The 14,322-nt window shown below is 38.7% G+C and overlaps 1 protein-coding gene across 6 annotated transcripts in view; it reads left to right on the top strand.

Moving 5' to 3' along the window:
- ITPR1 (inositol 1,4,5-trisphosphate receptor type 1) overlaps positions 1 to 14,322 on the top strand; it is a 318,989-nt gene that overhangs the window by 132,563 nt on the left and 172,104 nt on the right. For 3 of the 6 annotated variants that reach the window (XM_014868346.3, XM_014868349.3, XM_014868347.3), the window contains exons 11-14: positions 2,817 to 2,912; positions 4,398 to 4,442; positions 8,412 to 8,566; positions 14,096 to 14,195. In XM_014868346.3, the coding sequence (XP_014723832.2) occupies positions 2,817 to 2,912; positions 4,398 to 4,442; positions 8,412 to 8,566; positions 14,096 to 14,195 (396 nt within the window). The remainder of the gene's footprint in view (positions 1 to 2,816; positions 2,913 to 4,397; positions 4,443 to 8,411; positions 8,567 to 14,095; positions 14,196 to 14,322) is intronic. The other 3 variants (XM_014868351.3, XM_014868350.3, XM_014868348.3) reach the window with 1 other exon arrangement.

Raw genomic sequence — 14,322 nt, 5'->3', positions numbered from 1 at the left:
GGAAACTTTAAGTGTCCCTTCAAAATAAAGGGAGGAAGACAACACTACGTATTTTATATCTGTAGTAGCGATCTAGGATTTACATTATCTATCTTTAGCTTATTGCCAATCCATTTTACATAATGCTGTATCTTAACACATGACGTAAGAACCTTACAATAGTATACTTCTATTTCCCCCTCTTGTCCTTTGTGTTGTTATCATGCACTTTACTTCTACAGATGTTATAATCTTCATAGTGCATTTTTATTTATTTTGCTTTGTTTGAGCAGTCACTTATATTTTTAAAATGTAAAAATGAGAGAACAGGAGTCTTTTACCCACATAGTTATCGTTTCCAGATCCTTTGTATAGATCCAAGTTTTCATCTGGTATCATTTTTCTTCAGCCTAAAGATCTTAATCTTTTCTTGTAGTACAGGTCTGCCAGTGACCAATTTTCTTAGCTCTAATTTGAAAATGAGAAGATCTTTATTTTACTTTCATTTGAAAAATCTCCGTTTTCCTTTTTAAAAAAATAATAGCTTTATTGAGATACAATTCACAAATTAAAAGTATACAATTCAGTAGTTGTTAGTAGGTCCATAGGGCTGTATAACCATTACCACAACCAATTTTAGAACATTTTCACCACTCCAAAAGAAGTCCTGAATTCATAGCAATCACATCTCATTTCTTTTCAAACCTTGCCTCAAACCAACCCTGGCAACCACTGATCTACTTTCCATCTCTATAGATTTGCCTGTGCTGGACATTTCCTATAAATGGTGTCCTATAGTATGTGATCCTTTGTATCTGACTTCTTTCACCTAGCATGATATTTCTCAAAGTTCATCCATATTGCCACGTGTCAGTACTTTATTTCTTTTTATTGCCAAATAATATTCCATTGTATGGATATACCATATTTTATTTATCATTCAATGGCATTTGGATTGTTTCCACTTTTTGGCACTTCTGAATAGTGATGCTATGAACATCCATGTACAAGTTTTTGTGAGGGACATATGTTTTCAGTTCTCTTGGAACTGGAATTGTGGGTGATATGGTAACTTTATGTTTAACCTTTCAAGGAACTGACAGATTGCACTAGTTTATCTTCCCACCTGTGGTATGTTAAGGTTCCAATTTCTCCATGTGGCCATTTATGAAGGATATTTTTGTTGGATATAGAATTCTAGGTAGACAGTTTTTTTCTTTCTGTACTTTAAAGATGTTCATCCGTTATTGTCTTGTGTGCATTGTTTCTGATGTGAATTAAGTGGTTTCCTAGCTTTCTTCCCTGTATATAGTGTCTTTTCTTTTTCCCCTGGCTGCTTTTAAGATTTTCTTTTTATTTGTGGTTTGCATCAATCTAATTATGATGTGTCTTGGTGTGTGTGTATTTATCCTACTTTGAGTTCATTGAGTTTCTTGAATCTGTGGGTATGTATCAAAAAGGGAAAATTTCGGGTCACTATTTTTCTAATATATTTCCTGCCCCCACCAATGCACAGATATGCTGGATCATTTGATATTGTCTGATAGGTCACTGAGTTTATGGGTCACATTTTCCTTATTCTTGCCTGTCCGGTGCTTTATGATTATATGCTAAACATTGTGGTGCTACTTTGTTGAGTGTCTGAATTCTGTTGCCTTCCTTTAAGAGTACTGGATTTTGTTTTGTCAGACAGTAAAGTTACTTGTGGATCAGTTTGATCCTTTGGAGACTTGTTTTAAAGCTTCATTAGGTCAAGTGTATTGTAGCTTTTTTTCAGGGCTAGATTAGCCCTACTACTAAGGTGTGACCCTTTTGACTTCTCTACTGAATGCCCCAGGTGTTCCATGGCATCTCTCCTCTGGCTTGTCAGAATCAGAATACCTCCTAGCCCTGAGTAAGTTCTTGGAACGTTGAGCTGACAGCTCACCTGTGGGGTCTCGCCTTATACATATGCAGCTTGGTATTCAGCCAAAGACTCGAGGAGGCCCCTTATATAGCTTTCTGGAGCTTTTGCTCTGGGTGGCCCTGTGTTCTGCCCCTACAAATTCCAGCCACCTCAGTCTCCCTAAATTCTGATCTATCTCTTCAACTCAGTGAGATCAGTGTCCCCTGCTTGGATTATCCTTCCTAATACTAGCATCCAGAGAGAACCCTCAGGCAGAAAGCTAGAATAATCAGAGAGATTGCCTTGTTTGTTTCTCTCAGAGATCATATTTGTGTACCGCCTGTTGTCCAATAACTGAACACAGTTTCATATATTTTATCCAGTTTTCTGCATGGCAAGTTCATATATTTTGTGCAGTGTCTAGTTGTTTATGGCACCATCTACCAGTGCCAATTATTCCATCATGACCAAAAGATGAATTTACAGTTAGTTTTATGGTAAATTGGTCTAGGTTCTGTGAGTTTCAAGTTTCAGAGCACAGTCCTGTGTAGGTATTTCAGCACATGATTACATGTATAGAATGCTTTTACAGTTTTCCATGAAATTCCTTTTTATTTGTTGTGCCTTTTGTGGATGAATTTCAGAATCTTAACTTCTACTTCATTATGATTAAGGCAAATAATCTGAAAACCATTGAACTTTCTACTACAACCATTTCATGTTAACTGAGAGTCTAATTCTTCTTTGGAGAAACCTTACTTAACACTTCCGTATGTTTGAGTTCTGACATTATGTATGACACTTGCAATGAGTTTGTTGGCAGATAATGATTTTTTTCAGCTAAGAAATATCACTCTTGAACTGTGACTTCTGTGCAATATCTCAGATTCAGTGTTGTCCTAGTATGGGTTGACAATTCTTCTACTCCTGTTGATCATTCCTCCTCTTGCAGGTGGTCCAACATGACCCGTGTCGGGGTGGAGCGGGATACTGGAACAGCCTCTTCCGTTTCAAGCATCTTGCTACAGGGCATTACTTAGCAGCAGAGGTAAGTAGCAGCCCCGTATTTTTCTCTTTTAAGGCTGATGCACTCCCCTTTCCTCACTTACCTGTAGCCATTGAGTGGTTAGAGGCTTAGGGTAATGCTCAGTCCCCTTGCTTTTTCTTCTGCTTTTCTGTTTCCTTCTGCCTCATTTCCCTGCTTATAGACAAGAAAAGATAAAAATGACTAACACATTTTAGTACTTCACAGGGATTTTGATCAAGATGTGGGGAGAAAGTAAGTTAGAAAATAATGCTGTCATGGGGATCTAATGTACAGCATGGTGACTATAGTTACTAATACTGTATTGTATATTTGAAAGTTACCAAGAAAGTAGATCTCAAAAAAAAGAAAAGAAAGAAATGCTAATCTGGGTTTTAGGATTATCTTTCTGTTTTCTTCTCACATACTGCTCTCCCCACATCTTACCTACCAACCCTGCTCTTAACATGATTGACCGAGACTTGGCCTTTCTGCCTGAAGGTCCTTTCTGGTGTGTAAAACCAGAAGCATTAAGATTCATAAACAATTAGACTTTATAGAGCATTCTGGTTCCCAGAGCATTAGTGGAATAGACAGTGTCTTGTCTTTTATTTATAGGAATGTCAAAAATCAAAGAAATTAACTTTACCTTAAATGTCTGTAAAGCTTTTGAGGAAAGGCAAGATGCAACGCTGAAGGATAGAGGAATTTACTTGTTAATTTTTGTATTAAATTAAGGAGCCATCCTGCTGTGTGACAGATGTTGAGTTTTACCCTCGTATCCTGGAAGATGTACGATACATATTCATATCAGGTTCTAGTCGTACATCAAAAGACACCTCTTCTTGCCTGATACCACTGATGAGACTGCTCAGAGATTTTCAAGGTGATGCGTGGGTATCAGTACTGCTTCTGCAGCTGACCCTGAGGAAGGCTGAATCTAAATGTACTGAACCCCCTGGGATGCCTGGCACTTGTATGAACTGATGATTTTGAAATATTTAAGAATCAAAGATCAAGACTAAGTTGAAATTTAAAATGGAACCGGGGGGAATTAGGGACCCAGCTAACCAGCTGTAAGAAATGTTGATTACATGGTTTGCCAAAGATCAGTGGTGGTTGCATTATCTGTTATGTTCTGAGGCAAATGTATCTCTTGCTGGAGGCCACACATTTTTTATTTCTAACTAAAAATAAGGAGGATTATCAATGACTGGACACTGTTCTTTTATTTATCTCAGGCTTTTACCTGTTGCTTTGCTAGTGAATTCATTATGTTCCTTTGTCTACACTTGAGAGCTGTCTATCGGTGATTGGTAGATTGTTTCGTGTGTATTGTACTCGTGTGACATGTGTTGTTGTTGTGGCATGCTGGTTTCGTGAACAGAGGGAAGGGTCAAGTTCTTAGCTGTTCAAAGATGTTCGCAGGCCTTGAAGTCTTCTGCAAGTGGGGCCGAGTCCTTGAGAAGCAATGGATGTTTTAATTTCCTAATGATTCTTTTTCATCAGGTAGACCCTGACTTTGAGGAAGAATGCCTGGAGTTTCAGCCCTCAGTAAGTATGGGCAAGAGCCTTCTTGTCTTCATCTGGTAGGGTGAGGCCAAATGATCTGGAACCCCATTTAAGAAACTGCTACTGTGGTCATTGAGTGCTGGGAAAGGGGAAACCCTAGGATGCCTAAAAAGAGTGTCTTGTTCTATGCCTCCCTTGAGGGTAGTGATGTCTCCTTGTGTCCTGATTGGTCCAAGGAACTGTCAGTCATGATGCTCTTTCTGTGTGCTTAGTCAAGGGGTGTCCACTTCTAAGTTGCAGAAGTTCACAGTATCTCTTGGAATTCCCGTAGGTTGGAGACAGTATGGCCCCTATGGAAGTCAGCCTTTTACAAATGAATGTCCTATTGCTTTGACCTCAACCTATGATGCACTCAGATTTTTTGAGGAATGAGTGTATGAGGTGGATAGTGTCATTTAGACAATGGAGGTAACATATGAGGAGGCACGGAGCACCTGATATCTGATTAGGCACTCAATTGTCTAACCATCTGTCCTTGCTTTCTGCAAAGTCAGATATAGCCTTTATAATGTGGTTTGGAATTTTAATGCCAACTGGATCTTTCTTTGGAGGCCATATTGCCAATTAATGCTGATATGGAGGCACTTGAGGGTTTAGGTGTCTATGATTATGGATTGAAGGAGGCAGTGGTTGTGTTACATGGAAATGATGGGTATAAGTAACGCAGCTCTCTCATGGAATACTTCACTCTGGTCTAGGATTAGAACAAAACAAAACAAAAATCCAGACACTTACTGTGCTGTTTGATTGTGTGTCCATGTGGTCATCTCAGTGGTGGATATGGCGAGTGGTATTGAGGATATTTCTTTTTTTAAGTAAAATTTTGGACTTTAAAGTAGGCACATTAATGAAGGGAATTGGGGTGGAAATAATACAGAATGTAATTGTCTTTGAAAAGTGTTGTGAATTCTGCAGTAGTGATGAACCTTCTGGTTTTGTCCGGGGAGAATGTTAGCTCCGGAAGAGATGCAGGAGAAGGTGTGCTTGCCCTTAAGTAGGAGTGCTAGCTGAGGGTGTCTCGCCATTAAGTAGGAACTACTAATGGACTTGCTTGGGGAGTGCATCTCCTCTTTCCAGCTCCTTGAGGGAGCATCCAAGGGTCCTATTCCTTCCTTTCATCCTTTTCGCCTTCACTTCTGGAGCCCATTTTGGAAACTTACCTTCCACAGTTAATGTGCCTTGGAAACAAGTGACTTAGTCCAACTTTCTGCAAATGTGCAAAGAAATCTTTGCACGTCATCGCTGCATAGTGTTCATGTGGTTACTATTTGAAGACTTGAATTGGCAGGAACCATATTTTTCAAAGGACAGTTTTCATCCTTGCTCCTTCTTTATTTTGAGAGAAAGAACTGCCTTTGTGTGACTTGCATTTGTTGGTCTTAGTGCTACCTTCTGAGCTAACACAGAGTAAGTCTCCTCTCAGAGATTACTTTGAAGGAGAGCCATGGCTTCTTTCAGTGAGAGCGGACGTTCAAGTAACCTGGAGCTCTGTGGGGAATGGAGCTGCTCTCCTGGGCTGTAGATATGTGAGGGAAGACTGGCATTTGTAGCGCAAAAGGAAGACAGGAGTGCCGCAGAGAGGCAGACCTGGGTTTAAATAGCAGAGCCACTGCTTGTGAGCTGTGTGACTCGGAACAAGATACTTTCCTTCTGAGCTTCAATTTCCTTTTCTGGAGAAGTGGCGGGTATTCTTGTTGTAAGGACAAAGTAAGATGTTGTGTAAGTGAAGTGCCTGGCCCATAGTAAGCTCTTAATAAATGATATTTTTGTAAGTTGCACAAGATCATTAGCATTTTAGTGACTCGACGTCCACCAGTTCATCTGGGTTGCACAGCAGCTGTGCGAAAGGAGTTAGGAAAGGTTTTACGGTCTTCCTTTTACAGAAGAGGAAACAGCCGTTGAGAGTTGTCCTGACTCATCACGTATCTCAGGGTCTCTCAGAGTTCAGTTGTCTTTTGACTTTTTCATGGTTCTCCATGCCAGGGTAGCAGGATAGATGAGCAGGCTTGGGTGCAGATGTAGACTGCATTGCTCTGGTTGCTCTGGATGCTGCTTGGGTGGTGATGGTCCTCATGAGGAGGAAGGGTGTGTGGGGGGCCCACCCTGCACCCACAAGGCCAGCAGCGCAGCTCCTGCCACTCAGGGGACCGTGTTAGCATTGAGAGGGTCCTGACCCCTTCACCCTCTTCTTGGCTTTGAAAACTTAGGTGGAAAACTAGGGTTGTATAAGTTTGGGAGAGGATGCCACTCGTTCTGTTCTGCTCATAGATCTTGTATTTCCCTGAGATTGGCATGTAGTGCCTGTGTTTCTGCCTGGGACCTCATTCAACTTCGTGGGTGCTCATCCTACTAAATTCAGTGGCACCCTCAAGCCACAGGCTTGATGCCAGAGGGAGAAAAAGGACAACCCCAGGCTGGCTCTTGTCTGACAGCCTTTTGCACATGTGTCTTTCCTCCCACTAGGTGGCAAACGCCGACTGCACAATGAAAGAACGTGAGGACGCTGTTTCTCAGGCACATTTCCAGATACAGTGGACTTAATGCAATTTTAATTGTTCTGTAGAGTTCTGGCGGATCTGAAATTTCACTGCCAGCCTGTAGCTGAGCCCTGTGTCTTAAACCAGAATTGAATCAGGGTTTATTTGGAAAGTGGTGTGTGAGAGACTTTGAGAGTAATAGCAGTTAGAAGAGGACAAATTCTGTTCAAAGTTCTTTCTCCTAAACTGAGTTTGTGGAGATGTTTTGGTGCTTTCCAGTTGATTCTTCCTTTAGTGTAGAGAGAGTAACGAGTCATGGATTTGTTGAGGGAGAGCTTCAAGGTATTAGAGGAAGGAGCGTGAGAGGGAGGAGGCAGAGGTTTGCGGTATTAAAAGAACCATTTGATTTTTTCTCTTTTTTACAGGTAAGAGTTGGGGCTGCTGATGAACTGATAAAGCAGACTATTGCCTACAGTCCTAAAACTCAGGCCCCATGGAGTCAAATTCTCTCACGTTCTCTCCTTTGCCTGTTCGATTTGATTTCCTTTTCTCCATTCCCTACTTGGAAAGGTAGCAGTGCCTCAGCCTAAGCAAAGCAAGTTAGTGACAAAGGAAATGTGGTTTTCCCAGTAGATGCAGGTGGATATTGTCAACTTACAAGGATGTTAAACATTAAAAATAATCCCCTGTAGAGTCACAGCGCTGAGAGAAACCTTGCAGAGCCTATCCGAGCAGGTGCTAGTCTAAGCACTGTGCTTAAATCTTCCTAGGCAAATGGGCTTTGGAACCTCAAATGTGTTTTTACAGTTTCTCAGGAAAGCCTTCGTCATCGTTCATTAGTCTTCACTGTAGAGATTTCTTCAGTCTCAGCCAAATCCCTGATGTAGCAGGAGAGGCCCTTTATTCCCTGAATTGTCGTCGGCAGCCCTCCTTGATTAATGATGAACATTTTTTTCAGGGCTAGTCTGACTTCTCAGATATTTGTCTTGGCTGCACTTGGATCACTGCTTACGAACACTTGGATTCAGGTTTATTTTATTTTATTTTTTTCTCCCGGGATGTAGCTGTATTGTGTTATTGCTAGACAGTTTCACTGTAGAGTAACACAATGACCCATAAGCAAATCCACAGGATAAATTTTCTCAAAGTACTTCTCCTCTCTCCCAACTACTACAGATGGATGTTGTCATACGGAGTTCTTTATCACCGATAGTACTCTTCCCACGGACGTCTATTATTGTAACCTCACATTGTTTAAACATTTTTATTGCAACACAAGGAGGTAGAGTGTAAATATTCTTGGCATGGGTGGCCGATTATCCTCTTTTATGACTGCTCTGAAACTGTGGTGCTTTTCCTGCCAACTGCTGACGTTCACTGCTGTTTCTTCTCTGTTCCTGTGGAATGTGCAGTGATTGTGGTGAGTGAAAGCTTTAGCACGAGAATCCTTGACTTTATGACTTTTCCTCCTCAGGTGGACCCTGATCAGGATGCCTCTCGAAGCAGATTGCGAAATGCCCAAGAAAAGATGGTGTACTCCCTAGTCTCCGTGCCCGAAGGCAATGACATCTCCTCCATTTTTGAGTTAGATCCCACCACTCTCCGTGGAGGTGATAGCCTTGTCCCAAGGTATGATTCTAAAATGGCTTATCCCAAGTGAGTCAGCACTGGTATAGGTCACCTGGCTGGGTTTCTTAGAATCCAACTTATCATTGCCTTTCTTGAATTTTTTGTATAGGATTTGGTGAAGGATATGCTCTCGCTGCCCATTGGAATGACTTCTGACTTTTTAATAGCTCATCGGTGATAAATTCTTAGTAGTTGAATAAGAAGTATTATATTTAGGTAACAAGCCAAACCTCAAGCTCAAGTAGCTCAATATTTCTTGTTTCTTTTACTTTCTTCCTCCTTCCCAAACCTGAGAGATCTCCTGGTCAATTGAATAAACAATTGAAAAGAAATTCTAGAACATGGAATATTTGAAATTCACTGAGTACGTAGTAAATTTTATTAAAAGTGTTGAGAAGTCAGACCATTCTTCTTTGGTTACTTTATTAAATTTAACTCTTAGTTTTGTTGCATAAGAATGCATTTTGACGGGGAAATAACTGGACTATAAATGGGACAAAAGCTTATTCTTAACAAAATCAACAACAATATTATTGATATTAATAATAATTTATTGAGTGCTGCCTACGTGCTATTTCACTTGTTATATAATTTCTTCTTCACAAAAACTCCTGTGCAATAGATTTTATTATCCACCCCTTCTTATAGATAAAGAAACCGAGGCTCAGAGAGTTTAAGCAACCTATCACAAGTCAGCGAGTCCCGTTGCAGAGCCCCAAATCTTAAATATGTAAGCCAGATAGGGTTGTTCGGGTAATTCGGACTCTTCAACACAGCATTGGTTAGTGCAGATCTCACTGGCATTTGTAGGTTTCACACATGGCCCCTCTGAGTATTACTTTGTGTTTCATTATTCATATCTATCATTGCTGTTTAGCTGCTCAGCCTGAGCTCGGCTAGGATACTGATAAGGGTAGCTTGGGTGCTGTCACAATTAGAGGAGAACCTTCTCTGTGCTGGGTACTATTCCTATCCTTCTCAGGGTGATATACGTAAGGCAGTGTCCACATAGAAGAGAACTTTATAATGCAAGAAGAAGGCCTTTCATTGCCTTTCAATAAAATGATCACTGGTTCTTACAATTTGCCTGGTTGTAAATTTCTTGAGAATCTGGGGAAAGCTAGAGATGTTCTCCTAGAAAATCTGAAGTATGTACACAGGTTTGCATACTCCAAGTTTTCCTTGATTTAGACTGCCTTTTTAAAAATAACAGACTTACTGAGATGTAATTCACATACCATATACTGTACCTACTTAAAGTGCTCAAGTCAATGGTCTTTAGTAGACTAGCAGAGTTGAGCAACCATCATCTCATCACAATTAATTTTAGAAGAGTTTCATCACCCAAGAAGGAACACCATACCCAATAGCAGACACTCTTCATTTCCCCATGCTCCACCCTAGCCTTAGCCTAATCTACTTTCTGTCTCTATTGATCTGCCTATTCTGAACATTTCATATAAATGGAATCATATTATGTGGTCATTTGTGACTAGCTTCTTTCACTTAGTAATTTTAGGATTCATCCATGTTGTAGCATATATTAGTACTTCATTTCATTCTGTGGCTGAGTAATATTCCATTATATGGTTATATCACATCATATTTATCCACTTCTTAGATGATGGCCATTTGGGTTGTTTTCCCTTTTTGGCTATTATGAAGAATGCTGCTGCAAACATTCATGAACACATTTTTATGTGGATTACATTTTTATTTCTCTTGGGTTTATACCTAGGAGTGAAATGACTGGGTCATATGGTAACTCTATGTCCAACGTTTTAAGGAACTGCCAGACTGTTTCTTCGTACGCACACACCATTTTACATTCCCACTAGCAGTATATGAGGGTTCTAACTTTTCTACATTCTCCATAACACTTTTTAATTGTCTGTCTTTTTTCATTTGAGCCATCCTACTAAGTGTGAATGTTATCTCGTGTGGTTTCGATTTGTGTATCTTTAATGGCTAATGCTATTGATCTTTTCCTGCACTTGTTGGTCATTTATATATCTTCTTTGGAGATATATCTATTCAGATCGTTTGCCCCATATTTTTTGCCCATTTAGAAAAATTGGATTATTTATCTTTTTATTACTGAGTTTTAAGTGTTCTTCATTCTAGATACAGACCCTTTATCAGATATATGATTTGCAAATATTTTCTTCCATTCTGTAGATTCTTTTCACTTTCTTGATGATGTCTCTTGAAGTACAAAAGTTTATAATTTTGTCAAAGTTCAGTTTATCTGTTTTTTCTTTGATTGCTTATGCTTTTGGTCTCTTACTTTAGAAATCATTACCTAATCCAAGGTCACAAAGATTTCTGCTGATGTTTTCCTCTAAGAGTTTCATAGACTTTGATCCATTTTGAAATCATTTTTTAATAGAATTTAAAGTAGGATAGATTGCTTTTTAAAAGCTTTCTTTCTCGTTGACTGCCTGCTTGTTACCTAGATAGATACAGGTCTGTAGAACCCAATTGTATTTCAGTTTAAGTAATTTTCCATATGTTTTGTCTTCTGTTCTAGAAGTTATTTAATGAATTTTTTTAGATTCCCAAAAGACAAGGGGATGACATTTATATGCTAAATGTTTTAATTTGTAAGGGATAGCAAAGAAAAGAACCATGCAATTTAAAATATCGCATTGTTCAGAAGGTGCTCCATGGCATTCCTTCGGTGAAGAGGAAGGAGGTGTTGGTTGGCCATTTTCCTCAATGGGTTAAAAATCCCCGTGATCCTGTGGGAAACGGAAGTTTAAACGTGTAGGTCAGCTGCCCAAGCAAGCTGGTTAGAGATCCCTGCTTCTGTATCCCCTCTATTCATTACTGTTTCTTTGTTGGAAAACTTTCTTGGTGGACAATTGTCCTTAAGTAAACTGATTCTAAACTCATAAGCAAGGGAAACCTTGTGTTCACTTGGAAAAAGTGTCTGGCACGGTCTACCAGTGTGTTTACTACTAGTTATGATCTTGGACTAGGTCTTAGCTTTTTCAATTTTTACTCTTTCTTGCCCTTGACCATCAACCTCAGCCAGAAGTGAACAGGGCCTCTTATTCATTGATCCTATGGAGTCATAAAAAACCTTAAGAATAGTACAGTCATTTTCCTCAATCTTAAAGTTGTGCTAGATTTTGCTTGCTTGGAGATCAAAAAGTCTGGAAGTAGATATATGAATGTCCCTGCAATGTTATCAGCGAAGGAATTTTTGTGATAGTCACTGGTTAAAAGAATCTTTCCAAGCCAAAGTGAAAGGGATAATGGCAAATTCTGGATATACTAAACAAGATGATAAAATTGCAATATACTTAAATTAGATGTATTAAATGAACATTGAGGGAGCATCTAGCTTTGTAGCTCTTTAGTAATTGTCCTGATATCATTCATGGCTTTTGAGTTAAGGATTGAGAATGTGACTTTAGATGAATGGATAGAGTGACCTTTGTGTCTTGAATGAAATTTGATATAGAACTGTATAGAATGGAATCATCCAATTAAAAGCTAAGCTTCAAGCTTTGGTTATACTTTGCAAAGAAGAAAATGAGTCCAAGTCACTCTGTAGAAAAAACACAAATCTCTGTCAAAGTTCTTGCTCATGTTGTTTAATTTGTATTCATGCTAGTTAAAGTAAGGATCACTGTGGTTAACCTTACTTGTAATGTTCGGGATGGTTATAATGAAGGAAGGCGGAAGGCAGAGGATCTACTGAAGAGGTGTACCTGGTGTGATGTCACCTTTTACCTCTTTCCCATGAATTTGGGATGCCATTGTTCCAAATTCCTTTTAATGCAGACGACTTCCACGCTCCCCTCTCTGCCCAAGTCCCACCAATGTTTAAAGTTCCAGCTCAAGTTTTCTGTTATAGAAAATTTCTGTGACTCTCTGAGGCCTGCTTGGTCTTCTCCTCTGACAGTCCTTCAGTATTTCCCTTGACCGTCTCCCAACATAATGCTTTTTAATGTACACCTCCCGTTATTTACTATTGCTTGGCATTCGTGCATCTTGTCCCACTAATGGGATAGTAGATTCCTTAAGTGCAAGAATTATGTCATTGCTTCTACTGCTTTTTTAAACAAAAGCAAAATTGAAAACCATTGTAAAATGATCCATGCTCACTGTAAAAAGAAACAACAATGTTTTAAAACCCCATGGAGAACAAAGAAGCAAGGAAAAGTCTAATAAAATTCAATCATTCAGAGATAACTACTGTTAACATTTTGGTTTATGTAGTTTCAGACAGATCTCTGGGCACACTGTTAACCTGTGTGTTAATTTATTTAATTGATCATAAATGGGATTTTAAACTATTTTTAACATTTTTTCCCACTGAGCAATATATTCTGTACATATTTCCAAGTAAATGATTATCACCTGTCATCATTTTAAATAACTGTGTAGCATTCTATTGTATGTACTAAAATTAACTAGTCCGTTATTGAGAAATTGGATTGTTTATAATTTTTTACTATTGTAAATAATGCTTTGTTGAACATCTTTATGCCTCAGTTTGTACCTGTGCTATCATCTCTTAAGGGAAAAATCTAAAAATGGGATTGCTAGATGAAAAGATAGATACATTTTACCTGTTATACAAAGTGCCAGACTCCCTTCTAGAGTTTCACTTGTTTACACTCTCACCGTGAGTGCAGGAGAACTCATTTCCCTAAGCTCTTATGGATACTGGGTTATATCAGTTTCTCAGATCTTTGGAGTATGGTACAATAAAATTATATATTGTTTTCATTTATGTAAATTGTATACTAAGGAGGTTGAATGTATACTTCGAGTTTATTGACCATTTATATTGCTTTATCAAATTCTTGGTTTGTGTCCTTGTCCCATTTTCATTTCCAATATTCATGTTTTTCTTATTGAGTTTTAAGATCTCTTTATATATGTGGATTAATAACCTTTTAATGCTATGTGTTACTCTTTTATTTTCCCAGCTTGTCATTTTTCTTTCTACTTTGTTCATGGTGTCTTTTTGCTGTACTGAAGATATAAAATTTAACTAATAAGACATATCCATCTTTTACTTTTAAAATTTAGGGATTTTTTATTTTGTTACATGCTTCAAAGTCTTTCCCTACCACAAGGTTATTAATTATTTAATCATATTTTCTTCCAGGAATTTTATTTTATTTTTTGCTTTATTGATCCATATGAAAATTTCAATTATTGCTTTATCATCTCACATGATGAGCACTAATATACACTCAGTGAATACTTCTTGTTATTCTGTCTAATGCTCAGCTTGTTCTGAGATATTCATTCATAGGATATAATGTTATATTTAGAAATATAGCATATCACAATAATGTTAGAATCATTATGAATGATTTGCTATTGTTAATACATCAGAATGTATCTTGGACCAGAACCATTTGTTCTTAAGTTTATATCATCTTTTCTCTGTAGCAGAAAACCATTTTGGTATCCCTTTTTCATTTTGATAGAATATATTTTAGGCCAGTGGCTATAGAGGACCTAAATATTCCTGTCCCTAAAGTCCTTCTTTTTTTCCTTTAGAAACTCCTATGTCCGGCTCCGACACCTGTGTACTAATACCTGGGTTCACAGCACAAATATCCCCATTGACAAAGAAGAAGAAAAGCCCGTAATGCTGAAAGTAAGTCCCGGAACTTGGCTTGCTCCTCTTGGTCCCATGCTCCCTAATGAAAGGGCTCCTTTGAGGACAAATGGAGGAGTGTGGAGCTCTGAAATTTTGTTGCTTTGGCAAGAGTGTGGTCATGGAC

The sequence above is a fragment of the Equus asinus genome, chromosome 21 (assembly GCF_041296235.1).
Source record: "Equus asinus isolate D_3611 breed Donkey chromosome 21, EquAss-T2T_v2, whole genome shotgun sequence".
NCBI lineage: Eukaryota > Metazoa > Chordata > Mammalia > Perissodactyla > Equidae > Equus > Equus asinus.
This window is presented reverse-complemented; position numbering and strand designations above follow the sequence as displayed.